Here is an 18,029-nt window from a genome sequence, read left to right as displayed (position 1 = left end):
CACCATCAGGAAGTGACAATTTATTGTGAGGGAATTCAAAGGAGCAAAGTAGCCTGGCTGCGCCCTGCTACGTACTTCCACTTGGGAAATTTTCATTTCCCAAATGAAATGTACGAGAGTGGTAGGACCAGGCTAGGAGCAAAGTATGAGCATAAACTTTCACTGAGGCAGAAATGTTGCTGCATACCATGGTCCCTCAAAGAAATGCTCTCAGGAATCCAACCATATCAGCCTTGTCACTATCACACACACTAAAATATACAGGCTTCATTTGGCCCGTGTGTACCCTGAGTATTGACAGCAGTTTTATTAGAATACATCTTTGCGATTTCTTGTCTTTAAAAGAAAAAAATACTTTATTGGTATGTTTACTTAAAAGTTTAGATTACATTAAAAAAAGATAGATGGGCAAGGAATAGAACATCACATAAAGCTAATGTTTGTAGCTAATTGTTCAGGGGATATAGACAGTAAAGATATAGATACAAGTATAGACACATATAGACACAAAGTTGGGTCAGGGATAATGTGTTGAAGTTTATGAATCACATTGAATTTTTATATTATGATACACCTGTTCTATTGGCCCTCAAAATGTCAAATCATACCAGATATTTTGTAAAGATACCATTGAATTTCCATTATTTTGTACAGGTGTTCAATATGTTCAAACTTCCCCATAATCATGGTATAACATGGCATGCAGTATTTCTGAATGTTTCTTTGAGATTGTTTTTTGGAAAAACTCTCGAGACACTTTTTACACAGAAACACAGGATTAAAATACTTTTAACAGCTCATCGTTTTTACTGTAAATTACAACAATACTAAAGAACATATATAAAAACAACAATACTTGAAGTTGACCCTATCTTTTTACATTATTCCTGTTGATGTCCGATCTCGTGTAACTGGAGACAAAACAGCTCATTTTCAAGCAGCGTTTTCTGCCATTCGTCTACCATCAGAATCAAAATCTGCTTCTGAAATGCTTGATGAAGCATTTTGGTAAACAAAAAGCCTTCATTTGGTTTAGTCACAGTTGCCGTTTTAATATAATTTCATTGTGCTCAAATTATGTGTTTACATATTAGCGTGTGCATTATACTGTGCTCTGTTTACGGACACCCACAAAAGTAAACATCTTTGTCAGCACCAGCTGATTTCAAGCCAGGTTAAAAGTACATATGTATTATTTAAAACAAAAGGAAATGTTAATAATTCTACAGTTATAATGCATTACACACATTCTAAAATGATGGAGGTATGTAAGCTAGTTGTAAATAATATTATATGAAGTATCTCTATTTATCACTTTTATTCTGGAGGTAAGGGTAAACCACTCCTCCCAGTCATTGACTTCAAACATTTGCAAAGAAAGTTCAACCATTGCAGGTATCGCACATATTTTTTATGTTTCTTTGTCAGAGAAGAATTATCACATGAGCAGCAGTTCATGACATAATATCTGACATAATGTGTTTTAATCCATGGATAATATATGGATAAATTTAGATCTCTAATCCTAGAATAAATATTGCTGCGCATCATTTAGACCAGGTTACAGTATCTTATACATATTTTCTTGTGGGTTGGAGTTTGCTTATTCATTTGTATTGTTTCTTAATGATGCATGTAACCAACTGCATGCACTTCTAATGTATTACAGTGGTAGGATGCTTGTAGTCTCCCTTATCATTTTAGGTCCTGAACAACAATTTGTGAGGAAGAAATGAAAGCAGAGGGTGTGAAATTATGTGTGTGTGTGTGTGTGTGTGTGTGTGTGTGTTTTGCAGTCTTCAGTCTTTGTTAATAATTGGGACTGACCTGAGCTGACACTTTTTTTGTAATGTGAAACCAAATGCTGTAAATGTCTGTATCTCTGTAAATTTTTTGCACTGTTAATAAAGGCTTTGTCATTGTCCTTACATTGTAATTCATTAATTCCTCCGTCTATTTTACTGTGCCTATAAGGTTCCCTGTTTTGCATCCTTATGTAGTTAGTTCTGTTCTTCCGGACATTATAAAATAAAAAAACTGAGAACAAATATGCCATTAAATGAAAACGTGTGAGAGAAAAACAGCAATGATTTATCAGTGTGTTTATTACAGCTTACCTGTAAAATATAAACACTATTGTTACTCAGGTCACCTAGAAACTTCAATAGGGTGACTCCCTCCGTACACTCCGGGTTCTGAAGACACTAAGGGTAAATATCGATAGGAGCTATTCTTTCTGTAATTTGCAATATTAAACTGTCACGTCTATTCTTTATCTCTATTTTTATGACATCTGTTTGGCAACACTCCCAAATATTTTATTGACCGTATGATCACTTTGATTTTGGCATGTAAAATTAGGATGTTTTCCTAAAGTTCCATGGTTACCACAATTCTACATTTGTAATGATTTTCTAGTTGAATAAATGTAAGTATCAGACAAAATCTTCTCTGTACTTATTAATTTAATCATTGTCCTGTAAACAGGACAAAAAAAACACAATCCCATTATTCTGATATACAACCTGTATTTTGACATAGTCTGTGATTGTTGCACCACGTGACCACCATAAATGTTACATTAAAACAACTCCTATTACTCCTACTACTCGCACACGTTCAACTAAAAGTATATGGCAACAGTGTTGATGCCTGTTGCCTGTTGACACAATGGTCAAAATATTAAAGATTTTATGTAAATATACAGTATACAGTGGTGTGAAAAAGTGTTTGCCCCCTTCCTCATTTCCTGTTCCTTTGCATGTTTGTCACACATAAGTGTTTCGGAACATCAAACAATTTAAACAATAGTCAAGGACAACACAAGTAAAAACAAAATGCATTTGTAAATAAGGTGTTATTATTAAAGGTGAAAAAAAATCCAAACCATCATGGCCCTGTGTGAAGGTGATTGCCCCCTAAACAAATAACTGGTTGGCCCCCCTTAACAGCACAAACTGCAACCAAGCGTTTGCGATAACGTGCAATGAGGCTTTTACAGCGTCCTGGAGGAATTTTGGCCCACTCATCTTGCAGAATTGTCCTAATTCAGTTACATTAGAGGGTTTTCGAGCATGAACGGCCTTTTTAAGGTCATACCACAACATCTCAAGGATTCAGGTCAGGACTTGGCTAGGCCCTCCAAAGTCTTCATTTTGTTTTTCTTCAGCCATTGGTGGTGGACTTGCTGGTGTGTTATATCATTGTCCTGCTGCAAACCCAGTTCGTTTCAGCTTGAGTGCACGAACAGATGGTCGGACATTCTCCTTCAGGATCTCTTGGTAGACAGCAGAATTCATATTTCCTTTTATCACGGCAAGTCTTCCAGGTCCTGAAGCAGCAAAACAGCCCCAGACCACACACCACCACCACCATATTTACTGTTGGTATAATGTTCTTTTTATGAAATGCAGTGTTCCTTCTACGCCAGATATACTTGGACACACACCTTCCAAAGAGTTCCACTTTTGTCTCATCGGTCCACAGAATGTTGTCCCAAAAGTCTTGGGGATCATCAAGATGTGTTGTGGAGAAATTGAGACGACTTTGATGTTCTTTTTGCTCAGCTGGTTTTCTCCTTGGAACTCTGCCATGCAGGCCTTTTTTGCCCAGTCTTTTCTGATGGTGGAGGCATGAACGCTGACCTTAACTGAGGCAAGTGAGGTCTGCATTTCTTTGGCCCTTTGGATGAGTCGTTGCTGCCTCTTGGGGAATTTTGGGCGGCCGGCCACTCCTGGGAAGGTTCACCACTGTTCCATGTCTTCGCCATTTGTGGATAATGCTCTCACGTGGTTCGCTGGATTCCCAAAGCTTTGGAAAAGGCTTTAATACCCTTTCCAGACTGATAGATCTCAATTACTTTCTTTCTCAATTGTTCCTGAATTTCTTTGGGTCTCGGCATGATGTGTACTTTTAAGGATCTTCTGGTGGACCTTACTGTGTCAAGCAGCTCCTATTTAAGTGATGCCTTGATTGTGAACAGATGTGGCAATAATCAGGCTTGGGTGTGGCTAGAGAAATTGAACTCAGGTGTGGGCAACCACAGTTATAGTATGTTTTAACAAGGGGGGCAATCACTTTTTCACACAGGGCCATGATGTTTTGGATTTTTTTTCACCTTTAATAATAAACACCTTCATTTACAAATTGCATTTTGTGTTTACTTGTGTTGTCCTTGACTATTGTTTAAATTGGTTTGATGTTCCGAAACACTTAAGTGTGACAAACATGCAAAGGAACAGGAAATGAGGAAGGGGGCAAACACTTTTTCACACCACTGTATGTATAAATATACATACACACACAGAGTGTGGATTGGTGGCTGGAGAGATGCCACTTCACCTCCTGGGCACTGCCAGGTGCTCTTGAGCAAGGCACCGTACCCCCCCAACCGCTCAGGGCGCTGGTTCGGCTGGCAGCCCACTCACTCTGACATCTCTCCATTAGTGCATGTACAGATCCTGAGCATGTGTGTGTGTGTAGTTCAGGACTGTGTGTGATAACTAACAAAGTGTGGACACAGAGTGTAAATTGCAATTTCCCCATTGGGGATCAATAATAAATAAACAGATTAAAGTATATATATTCTTTAAAGAAAACTGCTGCAGTTCCCTTCTTGGGCGCAGTACAGTCCTCCCGCCGCAGAGGGCGCTGCTAGGCCAGCTACAGTATCACTGTTTCCGGTCTACTTCCGCTGATTGGATGGACTTGTGTGGCAGATTCATCCATGGGCAGATTCGACAGAAATTTCTTTGTGCGTAATGTAAAATTCGGCTTTAAATACAAAATCAGTGGTTATCTTTAGCCGTATGATGCCTCAAATCCCTCGATAAATTAGTATTCTTTTGTTGTTTAGACGCTGGAGAAATGGATGGACAAAAAGCAGGTAAGAATTTGGGCTAGCTTCAACTCGAATATGTTCGTCGGGATTTCATGTTGGTTTGGGCCAAATCAAAATAAACAAACGTGTTTGTTAGTGTGCTCATTTTCAAAGTGTTTTATTTTTTATTCTCGCTGAGGACAATATTTACAGACTTTTTGTTCTGCGAGCGTCTTTAACAGTCGACAGCTTCTGAAGGCACAAGTGTCAGTCTATGAACGTTAGCCCCGAAGCTGAATGATGTGCCTTATTAATAATGAAGGTGTTGAAATAACATCAGATTGTGTGGACAAAGACAGCTTACAGACCTTAGCTAGTTGAAAAGGAAATGTATCCACGGATCAGCAGTCAAAATTAATCATATTTTCATTGCTTCATGTCATAAGGAACATATTCAATTTCACAAAAACAGACATATAACGGAGTTAAAACATTAACAATATTCAAGATAACTGGATGGACTGAAGAACTGCCTAATGTTAGTCTTGTGGATGCTACTGTTAATTAAAGCTGTGATGTTTCAGCAATTGTCATATCCTGTGAATCCACATCAAATTGCATCCATTTGAAAAGGAAATGCGGAGAAATTGTTGATATATATTAATATATTATAGGAATATAGTATATAAGTGTGGGTCTGGGCTCCGTTTACTGTAAATTGTTGTTCAACAGGTGGGAAGAAGGAGCTGTGTTGAATAATAGCTACTATTATTCATTGAGCCCCAACAGCATGTTCTGTTGTGGATTGTGGAATGAAATCAACAAAACGACTGGTTGAAAATAATTAATTTTAAAAAAATCTTTCAATTATAAATGTTTTCTGTAGAGGTATATTCTATCTTCCATTACCTTTAATTGAACTGCATATAAGGAACAAAGTATGGCATACTTCTTCCCTTCTATTTCCCTTATTTTCTCCCTACCTTTAACTCTGGTTGCATGTACAGTATTGAAGAAGAGAAGGGGGAAAATGAAACAGTTTTTCATGTTTCATTTAAACATTGACAACCACAGAAACAAACAAACTTTAAATAATGCAGATTAAGATTGTAATAAATAGTGACACTAGTTTTCATTCATACGTATGTCTCTTTGACACTTGAATAAATTAATTCTCTCACAAAGAAAGACCGGTTTCTAAGAGATGTTGCAGATGGGTGAAGGAGGGAGACTGAAAAATGGGGGATAATGACTCCAAATAGCTAAATTTGCTCAGACATACAGTATAATGTTAATCTATCTCACTCTCTTTTTTTCCAGTTTTTTCCCTCCTCTCATTGCCTCTTCATTTGCCACCCTTTTTTCTTTGTGTCTCCGCAGCTGGTTCTGTGTTCATGTGTCGGCTGTGCAACCTCTTCTCTCCCAGTCGCTCTCAGCTGTTCGCCCATTGCTCCCAGCTGCACCCCCAGCAGGAGCCTCCTGATGACATCATCATTGCTCTGCAGCCTCTTGTAGGAGAGCCCGTGGAGACGCTAACAGGTCAGATTAGCGTGTCATTGCTAGCATTGCTATTACTGAATCAAAAAAACAAACCACATTTTCTATTGCATATTAATTGTCACTACGTTCACTAATTTGGGGATGAATTGAACTTTGCATAATGTATGTGATCAGGGTTTGAAACCAATACAGTATTTAACTGAACTAATATTCTTGGACTGATAATCAAGTCAAAGTTAATTAGAAGATAATTAAAATACCAATCAAATAAAAAATGTGAACAAATGATTAAGAACAACTACACTACATAGGAATATGTCAGTCAGTGCAACACTATAATTCTTTTTTTGATTGCGTCTGGGAGATTGCTGTACAATGGAGTTCTCTATTATGAGGCATAAGCTACATTAGTTTATCAACCTTTTGCTACACTGAAAACAAGTGTTTGTAGGGTAAGCTCATGGTTTGTTTTGGCCTCTTAGTGGGATGTATTAATGGAAAAAGCACTGCGTTATCTTCTTATCTGTTCTGCTGTGTTGTTGGCCCACAGAGAGCTCAGTGAAGCGAAAACGAGGAAGACCGAAAGGCTCTACCAAGAAGACGCGCACAGATTTGACAGAGTGCAAGGCCGATTCTACCCTTTCTCAGGAGGATCATGTTCAAAGAGAAAAAGAAGGCAAGAAGGAGGAGGGAGATAGACAATGCAGCTCAATACAAGGTAGTGTTGTTGACAATTATATGTGTCCCATAATTCTTTCTTTTTCATGCAGAAGACAGTATAAGCACCTTCTGCATGAGAGAAGATGCTTGCTTAAAGTTTATAGCCAATTTTACAGTATAAAGGTTTTTGGTCAAATGGACTTTTGCCTGGTTGCTAACCTAACTTTTCTCAACACTCACTAAATTGTTGTGTAGACCTTTAAGTCATGAGCTTTTTTTTTAAAGTAAACTTGTTTTTATTAGTGATTTCTGTAAATATTCTACACAAGTTGTGTTTCCTGCACTCGGTTTTCTGACTCCTGATTCCTCTGCTAGCCAAAAGCAATGAGGGGATGTTGGGGCTGGAATGTAGAGACTGCCATCGCTCGTTCAGCAACAGACGGCAGATCCTTAAACACATCTGCCTGAGGGAAGAGAAAGATGATGAGGATGAAGAAGAGGAGAATGGTGAGAAGTGAAATCTACAATAGAAAAGTGAATGTGTGCCAAAGAGACATTCAAATCTGGGGGGACCCGAAGGAGAATGTTTAGAATTATCCTTCCTATAATTATAGATCATTAAATACCTCTGCCTTAACTTCAGATGTTGGGGAAAAAATACAAAAGGTCTTGGTAATTTCACAGACATAATACCTTTTTTCAGGGGGCAGCTGTGGTGGAGCAGGAGTTGAGGCTTCTGGAAGTTTGGATCCTGGGGGAACAGATCCAAACCAGATGCAACAAAACCCAGCAAGACCAGGACCGGGGAGAGAAAAAGGTATGAGGTTTAAGTTCAGGACATGATTTCTTCCAATTAAATCTTACAAAGAGGGACTAATTGCTGCTTTAATATCACAATGAAATGTGATTTGTGATGAAATGTAAAAGATTAATGATCTTAGCAGTTTGACCTTTTCTTCTTCCCTGCTTGTGAACGTAGGCAGCTTCAGGCCCCCGAGAACCAGCCGAAGCCGCACCTCAAAAGAAGGAGGCCTAGCAAAGGGAAACAAAAAGTCGGTCATCAGTGTTGTTCTGACAGAAGATAAAACACTTCCAGGTTTGTCTTCAGGAGCGGTTTTATTTTTTGTGCTAGTATTCACATTTTGGCTAACATGGACCGCTGGAGGTTTACTCCTCGATGAGCGGCCGTGGGTTCGACTCTGACCTGCGGCCCGTTGCTGCATGTCATTCCTCCTCTCTCTCTCTCTCCTTCAAGTCTAAGATGCCCTATACAAATGAAATCCTACAATGCCCCAAAAAAATCATCTTTTAAAAAAAACAAAAAACATTGACTGCTGTAGAAGAAATATTTATGATCCAGCATCCCTACCCACCAACCCACCCAAACCCATGATTCAAAATTAAGAACGGCACCACAGCACCTTGTTAATTATGATTGTAATGACTTTAGGATCTTTAGCACCTTAGAATGCACAGCATTATGCCATGCATTATTATTTATTAATTTATCTATTCATTCATAAAGACATGCATGCTAGGTAACTAGGACTACAGCTGAAAATTAGCCAACTGGCTAAGAGTGGCGAATTTACAGAAGTGTTGATTAATGTGCATTGTCCTAATCAAATAAACAAATCTACAAACACTGTATTTGTAACATATCTGTGGATTGTCCTTTTAATGTGCTACTCTTTGTGCCTTTTAATTCCCCTTCTGGGACAAATAAAGTTATTTGAATTGAATTGAATTAAATAATTAAGATGTCATTCAACAGGTGTTTCTACAATGGTTCCAGTAGAGGACAATTCAGTAGAAACAGAGTCTTCAGCCATTCAAGCTCAACCTCAGGTAAGCACAGGAGTACACGGAAACAGTCAGTCACGGAATTGTAAAATGTGTTTCTCACTTATTTCTGGTAGTATCTATCCTGGCAGACAGCTTGGAGTTATTTGGCCAGGTTTTAAGATATCTCTGAGATTTATGCCTCCATCCCAATAGAATAACGCTGTATAGAATTCCATAACTTGTGCTCAGAGCAGTGAAAAAATTACATTGTTTTTCAGGAACAGGATAGTGCAGAGACCTTTTTGTGAGTAGTTTCTATGGAAACTTATTTCTACCAAAGACATTATCTCTATAAAAAAGGATGTGGGCTCAAATGCAAAAAAAACAACATATTATTTCTAAAATGTTTTAGCATGTTAGCATTTCATCTGAGTTCTAAATCAGATGATTCTGTCATACAATGTTGCAGTGTGTGAGTCTTTTTTTCATTTATTAGTTATTATCTAATATTGATGATTTGATTGATTTGATTGATTTGTGTTGATCTGTGAGTGCTACTAGTATATGGGTTTATTTATTGAATTTGTCTGGGCAGTCTGCAATCTTCCAGAGTCGGTCACATCAAGACCATGCAAGTGGAGCCACTGCCTGCGAAGGTGACCCTAAAACAGATCAAGTGCCGAGGTAACATAATAGAAAATGTCCATCTCTTCTATAATTCTTTGAATGTAATACATAATTGATGGTAATAATAATAGATCACATACAGACAAACGGGAGTTAATTTGTCAAATGCATGCATAAATAATTTTGTAAAGGTCCTGCTTGTTTGTGCTAGCAGCAGTCTGACCTATCGATGTTATCTCCTGTCAGCGGTTTGATCCCTTTGTTTTCTGCTCATAGTTCTAACCCGCCCTCCCCAACAACTACAACAACAACAACAACAACAACAACAACAACAACAACAACAAAAACAGCCGCCAGCAGAGGCTTCCAGGAATACTCTATCAAGCAAGATGCTACCAAGTACTGTATGCATATTTTTATTAAATGTATTAACATTGAATTTATTTCATAGTAGTTGTAGCTTTGGCGGTTAAGTGTAGCTGAGCTGTAACAATCTAACAGAAAAGATATGTTTGACTTTGTTTATCCTGTTTTTTTTGTGAGTGGTTAAAAGTTTTTTTAGTTTGCTTCTTAATTGTTAATGTTGTTATCTGTGCAGCAGTTATCTGGTCAACTAGTAATAGTAATATGGTTATTCTCTGTCTCCCAGTTTACTTCAGAGCCAGTTGAAGATCTTTGCCTGTGAGTTCTGTAATAAGATCTTTAAATTCAGACACTCACTGGTCGCCCACCTCAGGACACACACCCAGGAGAAACCGTTCCAGTGCCCGCATTGTGACTATGCATCAGCCATCAAAGGTAAATCCAGGCTCACTGTTGTTGAGGCTGCACAGACACTTTTAAGCTTGATTATTAAAAGTGACAATGAATTGAGTTGTTAAAGGTGCGATTTGTATTTTGAAGTTTGCCTTTATGAGATGGTGTAAGTCAAAGATGCTGACGGGAAACAGAGGGAGAGATAGAGGGGGTATGACAGTACCACATGCCCCTATTCGTAGGATTTGAAGGATGTGAAGTTTTTGTTTGTACAACATTGAAGCAATGCCATAAACATTGGTGCTGTTTCTTTGTGTTGCTTTTAACCATTTTAGTTCACTGTCCCTTGTTGGATCCTTGGTGAAACTCTTCCTTTAAATATGTAATCAGGTACCTTTGCAGTTACTGCTAATAGCAATTATAATCAATAAGACTGGACAAGTCTGTAATGCTCCCCATGTGGACATTGGAAAATATCAATAGTTAAAAACATGCAACACGGATGTACTGGAAGTATTTGTAAAACCTGTTGTTAAAAACTATTAAAATTCATGTAAAAGTTGCTTATTTTTTACCTTCCTTTCCCTTCAAAGCCAACCTGAATGTTCACCTGAGGAAGCACACAGGAGAGAAGTTCAGCTGTCAGCACTGTCCTTTCAACTGTCTCAGCCCAGGACACCTCAAGGTGTGTTATTACTTAATTACTGTTATTGATGTTATTTGTAGCACTGTTATATCCTCAGTATAATTAATATGAACATGCAAGCTTAGAGACACAATACAAAGTCTGTTGTGATTATGGTTTCCACATAGTTTTTTTTTTTTTCTGGTTGGAGCAGTAATTCTGTATTTCTGGTAATGCAGGTCCACATAGAGCGAGTCCATTTAAAAGTGAAGCAGCACTGCAGCTTCTGTGAGAAAAAATACTCCGATGTAAAGAACTTGCTTAAACACATGGAGAAACGACATAACCTGAAAGACCCCGCTGTTTCCCAGAGCTACCAACAACTGAGGTTTGATCTTCATTATCTACATTATTTTACCTTCCTATCTACCATCTGACACACTTGCCCTTCTAAATCTGTTAATCTGGTCCAGGTTAAAGACTCGTCAGGGACTCAGACAGCTCCTCTACCACTGTCCCACCTGTAACCGCCGCTTTAAGAACCAGCTGGAGCGGGAGCGCCACCTGTTGGTCCACGGGCCACAGCGTCCCTTCTCCTGCCTCCTCTGTGACCATGCTGCAACCAAGATGGCCACCCTCACTGCTCATGTCAGGAAGCACCTCTTCCTATATGTCTGCTGTGTGTGTGACGGGAAGTTTGTCAGCTCTCAGGCACTGAAGAGTCACTTGAACGAGTCTCACCACGAGCTGGACCAGGAGCAGGCCTTCACTGACTGCATCAACAACAGCTACTATCTGATACAGCCTGGAGGAGGCATGTGGGGGGATGAGGAGAGAGAAGATCCAGATAATGGGATGGAGGAAGAGCTAAGGATAGAGCAGGAGGGGGAAGATGAGAGGACAAGAGAGGAGGGTAGAAGAAAAAGTGAAGGAGGGGAGGAGTGGCGAGATGGGGAAGGGGAGCAGCTGAAAGTAGCAGCAAGCGAAAATGTGGAGAAAGAGAAAGAAAAAGCAAAATGTCAGGGGGAAAGTGCAGAAGAAATGCAGCGGAAACAAGGAGAATTAGAAAACACAAGTGCACAACAAGATTCCCAAGAACTGCTGCATCAAGCTATTTCTACAGAAACCACAACTCCGTCTGGCAGACAAGATGAAGCAACCGCTGGGGAGAAGTCACAGGACAGCACGGCAGACGCATGCACCCCAGCAGCTGGAGATGAGAGAGAGAGAAGTCACACCCCCCGCTTGGACAACAGCACTCAAGAAAATAAACACCCAGAGGTTGAGAACACACAGACACCTTCAGCACCTCCATTTGAAGAAAGACAAACTCCACAGTCAGAAAGGGTAAATCAGTCACAGGTACACAATAATAGCAGCTAGGACTCCCACTAACAATTGTTTTTGTAACCAATGTTCTTGATGAATTGTCTGGTCTTTGTCTTATTTTGTCCATCCAACAATCCAAAACCCAAAGATATTTAATTTCTTTAAATCATTTAACGTTCCAGAATTTCAAACGAGAGAATATTGAGATGTACTGAAAAAAATGACTTAATGATTAATCAATTGGCGCTGATTCATTTTCTGTTGATCGATTAATCGACTAATCGATAATAATTAGTGTATATAATCTTTTACATTACAAGACTTTTATTTTGGCATCAGTAGACCGACCTATCAGAATTATATAATCCATATCGGATTGTCCATCCAAAGTAATGTTCTTCTCTATATATAGAAAGGGCAACAGGCGACAATTGCACTCAATGAAGATTATGATGCATGCTTATTATTTAATCAGAACTATTTAATCTGTGTCTGAAATACATAATTTCTTAGAGGAATTCTACTTTGAGTCATCTTTTCATCTTCTCTTGAGGTAGACCTTCTCCTCCTCCGCTTTGCTTCTGGCAGTCTGACTTGTTCTTTGTTTTCTGCTGGTAGGTGGTGGAGGTTCTGCATCAGAGTGCATTTCAGCAGGTGTTGTCATCTCTTCAGAAGACTCGGCTCAATATGGAGTCTTTCCAACGACTCAGGAAAATTTACGGGGACTTGGAATGTCAATACTGTGGTGAGATAATGAAACTCCCTTGAGAAGCCTGGTTTTATTTTGTCCTGTTATTTTATTTATTGAGTTTGATTTGTACTTTACACTACATGTGATTTTTTTACTCAGGGGTGTCATGATTTTGATTTTAAACCGAAAATTGATCAAAATAAGAATTTAAATTTTGACTATTCAAGTCAAAAGCTTTCCCCAGTTTTTTTTTCTTCATTCTCCACCCCCTACTTGCGCACGTCTGATGAAATGAATAACAGTAGCTGCAGCGTAGCTCACCTGCTGGTGGCATGCACCTATACACCCAGGATAGGGTAGCTTACCTACAGCTTGACTTTCTCAGACACCATGGCCACTGCCCCTTTATTTTCAGCTGTGTGGCAACATTTTGCCTTCAATGTGAGTGAGTTGTGCCAAAGGGACTCCGTGGTGCCTTAAGGTGTACCTAGTTAAACTAATGGTGCATTCAATTGCACCCTGTAAACTCTGAGAAACTCTTTTTGTTGTAGTACTCTTCTGCCATCTAGTGGCTCTTACTGTGAAATTGCCTTCCCTGTTAAAAAAAAAGTTGAAATTGAAAATGAGAATCGTGACACCTTTATTAGCTTTTTCTCTATTGGGGCTAGAGTGTTAAATAGTGTCTTTTTTGCTACACAGGTAAACTGTTCTGGTACAAAGTCCACTATAACGTCCATGTACGCACACACACCAAGGAGCACTCACATTACTGTTCAAAGTGTAGCTACTCGTCCATCACCAAGAGCTCTTTAAAGAGGCACCAGATCCAGAAGCACAGCGGCTTGCTACTGCCTTGTTCAAATCTCGGCTGTAAATACACCACACCTGACAAATACAAACTTCAAGCCCATTTGAAGACACACCAGGAACAGGTAACCAGTCTTCTACCTTACCCTACCCACCAAACATTTTTGTTTAGATTCAAGGTAGCTTTTTTAAATTTGTTAAATTAGTAGAACAATTAAGTTCACGAAAAAGATCATTCATGAAGCCCGTAATGACTTTATATGTGAGTTTTAATTAGAGAAAGACCTTCACCGTTTTACCCGTTTTTACTGTGACGGATGTAAACATGACTCTTGACTTCTGTTGTTTACAGGGGAAGAGCGTGACTTGTCCTGTCTGCCAGAACAGCTATCCAGAGCACAGACTAAAACACCACATCAAAACATCCCACCCTGGTAAAGAATACAGACATATATCTACAGACATACACAAAACATGCACACACTACTGTTTGTTCTCTAAAAAGTTCAATTTCAAACCTGTCCTTTAAATCAGCGTGAGTATTTTGTTCATTCTCCACGGTGCAAAGTGTATTGCATCTGACTGAAATAAATAGTAAGTCACATAGCCAAGTTCAAGAAAATGTCCAAGGTTGCAATTTAATTTTGTGTGTTGGACAGACACGCCTATGCAGGGTAAAGGACTGATGGTGCAGCGCGCAGAGAAGTGCCCTTACTGTGACTCCTATTTCCTAAAGAACAGCAGTGACTTTCAGCGGCACATCTGGGCCCACCAAGGTGAGATATTCATCTAATCTTAACACAGGCAAACACATACACACACAACACAAGTGTCGAGAAACACATCTTGGCCCACAAGTGACCGAATGAACAGTATTGGTTCACTGCTTGATTACTTTGTGATCTTAGCTTCCATCTGTCTCTCTTTCTCCTGGCTGCCTTCCAGGATGATGGACTAGACTGAAACGACACTCCAGAAGTTGTAGAAGGAAATTAGCTTGTTGGTCAAGTTAATTGTGAAATGATGAGAACACAAACAAATCAAATCATCTGCTTGTATGCTGCTGGCATTATATCAAAGATAAAAAAACAAATATTACCTAGAAGTTATGAGACAGTTTTTCTCCTGCAATGATCTCTTGGTCAAAACTTTTCAGTTTTGCTACGCTGTATGTTTGTTTATCTGAGAATCTAATGAGTAATGTGGGGCTGCTAAAAATTACTGCTAATGAATATGTGCTGAAGTTGTTTTAATTAATTACTTTTGTCAGTCAACACACTCCACAAGGTAATTCACAGTTGTATCTTCTGCAAGTCCCTTTTTATTATACACACAGCCCACACAATCAAATTGCAGAGTAGCGAAGGGGCAACCATGGTACGGCGCCCCTGGCGCAGTTAGGAGGCGGCCTGGCACTTCAGCTGCCAGTTTGCACATCAGCTGTTATGTACAATGTTTAGTTTTGAGGAAGTAAATTTGTTAGTCTGTTCCTTTACCCATCAGTCCCTTTCTGTTTACCTTGAAGTTACATCTATGCTGAGGCTGAGGAAGCTGGCAGACATAAATCCAAAGCAGGTGTTGATGAAGGTCTCCACAGAGCACAGCCAAAAAACCCTGCAATGCATAGTATGCTAATTGTGCTTTTCAGCAGTTTATCTGGCTTTGTTTTCTTGACGCTTTCTGTCACTGTCCTTGTCACTTTGTCCCAAGATTTTGCTACACTTCCTAGCTCACTGCTGACTGCGCCCATACAACACTCACCCATAGAAAACATGTATCACTCACAAGGTGGTGGACTAATAACACACTTATGCACTTAATATAGATTATAGATTATTTTTGGGGCATTTACGGCCTTTTTATGACAGGAACGCTGAAGACATGAAAGGAGAGAGAGAGAGAGGGAAAATGACATGCAGCAAATAGGAGCATTTAGGAGTAAACCTCTAAATATGGGTGCACGCTCTACCAACTGAGCTATATAGTGCCCAATATAGTTCTTTTACTGTACCTTTCTAGCTGTTTACATTATGTTCTTTTATTAATCTACATATAATTCTGAACAAAACATTTTATTATTATTTTTTTTTTTGTTGCTGTTTCATATGCTTATTCTTTTGTTTGCGTCTGTGTCCATGTGTGTAGGTCTGAAGCCGTATGTCTGCAGTGTGTGTGACTATGCAGGCCGCAGTAGAAGCAACCTGAAGACTCACATGAACCGACACAACACCGAGAGAAGTCACCTCTGTGACCTGTGCGGTAAAAAGTTCAAATCTAAAGTCACGCTCAAAAGCCACAGAATGAGCCACACCGATGAAGGTATGTATTATTTATCTAATTATTATTATCCATGTTATAATTGGTTATTGTATGACCAAAGTATTCTGCTTGACTGGACGGGATTTGAGTAAGTGCAAAGCGCTGATCTATATATAAAATTGTTTGGTTTGTTCAGGGAAGCGGTTTCAATGTTCAGAGTGTGACTTCAGCTCGGTCTCCAAACCATCCTTGCTCAGACACATGGAGCAACACGCTGAGTTTAAGGTCAGAATAAATGCACAACACACACACACACACACACACACATAAAAGCTGTATTCATAATGGCATGTAATTGTTTTGACAACATGATTGACAAGTTGTTTACAATAATCCATTTGATGTTATTTTACAGATATTTTATTTGCATTAACTTGTGTTTTTAACGTATGTTTTTATCTATCTATGTAGCCATTTCGCTGTGCCCACTGCCACTACTCCTGCAACATCGCTGGTCCCCTGAAGCGACACTACAACATGAAACACCCAGATCAGAAATATCAGAATGCCGGACCTGGACTGCCTGACCCTGATGCTCTAAAACAACAAGGTCTGATCTTTGCTCTCATACTGCAATGTCCAGACTTTTTATGTTCTTTAATGTCACATTGTACTACAGTAGGACATTTGTATTACGTACAGATTGTTAAAGTATGGTTGGCATTATGGTGAAGACCCTCAGGAGTAAGAAAAATAATTTAAGAATGCTTTAGGCTTGTCGCAGAACAGAACAAGAAGCAAGTTTAGCATATCCTAACAGCTTTTGTGTGTGCCTGTGTTTAGGTGGTATGAAGTGTCCTGAATGTGAATTTGTTTATGGCACCAAGTGGGAGCTGAACCGCCACCTGAAGAGCAAACACAGCCTGAAAGTGGTGGAAGGCACCTGCTGGGAGGTAAACTATATACACATACACAGACTAGATACAGTAGGAAAAAAAGCATTGGGTTATTTTTAGCCATGCTAGTGACATGACTCTGGGGATGGCAATGTCGGCTGGTCCACCGCTATGGTCCAGACTAAAATACCATATATTGACTACATACTGTATATATTGTTTGATTGGCACACAATTTGGCACAAACATTCATTTTCCCCTCAGGACGTATTGTGAGTGGTGATGGCACAGTGGATATGACACATGCCTTTGGTGTGGGAGAGCTAACATCAACCAATGTGTCCCTGAGCAAGACACTTAACCCCTAGTTGCTCCAGGGGCGTGCAACCTCTGACATATATAGCAATTGTAAGACACTTTGGATAAAAGTGTCAACTAAGTGACATGTAATGTAATGTATAGTCACTTTGCTGACACCCTTGCATGCTAACGGTGCTAAAGGGCGGCTGTGGCTCAGTGGTAGAGCGGTTGCCTGCCAATCGGAAGGTTGGTGGTTTAATCCCTGGCCCTGCAGTCCCATGTCAAAGTGTCCTTGGGCAAGACACTGAACCCCGAGCTGCCCCCGATGCTGCGCATCGGAGTGTGAATGTGTGTGAGTGTTTATCTGATGAGCAGGTGGCACCTTGTACGGCAGCCTCGGCCACAGTGTATGAATGTGTGTGAATGTTTCCTGTATGATGTAAAAGCGCTTTGAGTAGTCGTTAAGACTAGAAAAGCGCTATATAAATACATCACATTTACATATACATTTACTAACATTAGCATTAAGCTCAAAGCACTGGTACCTAAGTACAGCCACATAGAGCTAGCATGGCTGGAGACTCTTTGTCTTGTTTCTGTCCCAATCTCTTGTCATTAAAAATTATATTTCTGATTTAGAAACTTAAAAACTGCCGCCAAAATATCAGAAGCAGAAATCGTGCTAGCTCAATCCTGTTAGCATTTAGTATAAGTTTCAGTTGTGTTTTTCCGTCAAAGCTGAGATTTTCAGTATGGTACAATTTCCACCATATGTATGATTGACCAGGTCGGGGAGACAGTAGAGGCCCAGTACGTGCCTGTGGAGGATGAAGAGCAGCTAACAGAAGAACCTGTAGCTGCCCTACAGGACAATGGTAACAACAACAGTGAGAAACATTAGGCCTGCATGATTCGGCAAAAAATATGAATCACGATTCTTTTCCTTAGAATTGATATCACGATTCTCTGCCACAA

General features: G+C 39.5%; 1 protein-coding gene across 4 annotated transcripts in view; it reads left to right on the top strand.

The window, feature by feature from the left end:
* Positions 1–4,687: 4,687 nt before the first annotated feature.
* Positions 4,688–18,029, top strand: part of zfat (zinc finger and AT hook domain containing) — a 14,473-nt gene continuing 1,131 nt past the window's right edge. For 2 of the 4 annotated variants that reach the window (XM_032518890.1, XM_032518892.1), the window contains exons 1-23: positions 4,688–4,753; positions 4,856–4,885; positions 6,200–6,358; positions 6,870–7,037; positions 7,355–7,486; positions 7,683–7,796; positions 7,953–8,075; positions 8,754–8,827; positions 9,360–9,448; positions 9,668–9,790; positions 10,041–10,189; positions 10,741–10,832; positions 11,012–11,160; positions 11,246–12,119; positions 12,720–12,846; positions 13,492–13,724; positions 13,952–14,033; positions 14,259–14,375; positions 15,745–15,918; positions 16,055–16,143; positions 16,330–16,468; positions 16,702–16,811; positions 17,842–17,929. In XM_032518890.1, the coding sequence (XP_032374781.1) occupies positions 4,702–4,753; positions 4,856–4,885; positions 6,200–6,358; positions 6,870–7,037; positions 7,355–7,486; positions 7,683–7,796; positions 7,953–8,075; positions 8,754–8,827; positions 9,360–9,448; positions 9,668–9,790; positions 10,041–10,189; positions 10,741–10,832; positions 11,012–11,160; positions 11,246–12,119; positions 12,720–12,846; positions 13,492–13,724; positions 13,952–14,033; positions 14,259–14,375; positions 15,745–15,918; positions 16,055–16,143; positions 16,330–16,468; positions 16,702–16,811; positions 17,842–17,929 (3,487 nt within the window). In that variant the 5' untranslated portion in view covers positions 4,688–4,701. Of the gene's footprint in view, positions 4,754–4,855; positions 4,886–5,229; positions 5,358–6,199; positions 6,359–6,869; positions 7,038–7,354; positions 7,487–7,682; positions 7,797–7,952; positions 8,076–8,753; positions 8,828–9,359; positions 9,449–9,667; positions 9,791–10,040; positions 10,190–10,740; positions 10,833–11,011; positions 11,161–11,245; positions 12,120–12,719; positions 12,847–13,491; positions 13,725–13,951; positions 14,034–14,258; positions 14,376–15,744; positions 15,919–16,054; positions 16,144–16,329; positions 16,469–16,701; positions 16,812–17,841; positions 17,930–18,029 lie in introns of those variants that run through there. The other 2 variants (XM_032518891.1, XM_032518894.1) reach the window with 2 other exon arrangements.

Source organism: Etheostoma spectabile, chromosome 6 (assembly GCF_008692095.1).
Source record: "Etheostoma spectabile isolate EspeVRDwgs_2016 chromosome 6, UIUC_Espe_1.0, whole genome shotgun sequence".
Classification (NCBI taxonomy): Eukaryota; Metazoa; Chordata; class Actinopteri; order Perciformes; family Percidae; genus Etheostoma; species Etheostoma spectabile.
Note: the sequence above shows the minus strand (reverse complement) of the source record. Positions and strands in the feature narration are given on the sequence as shown.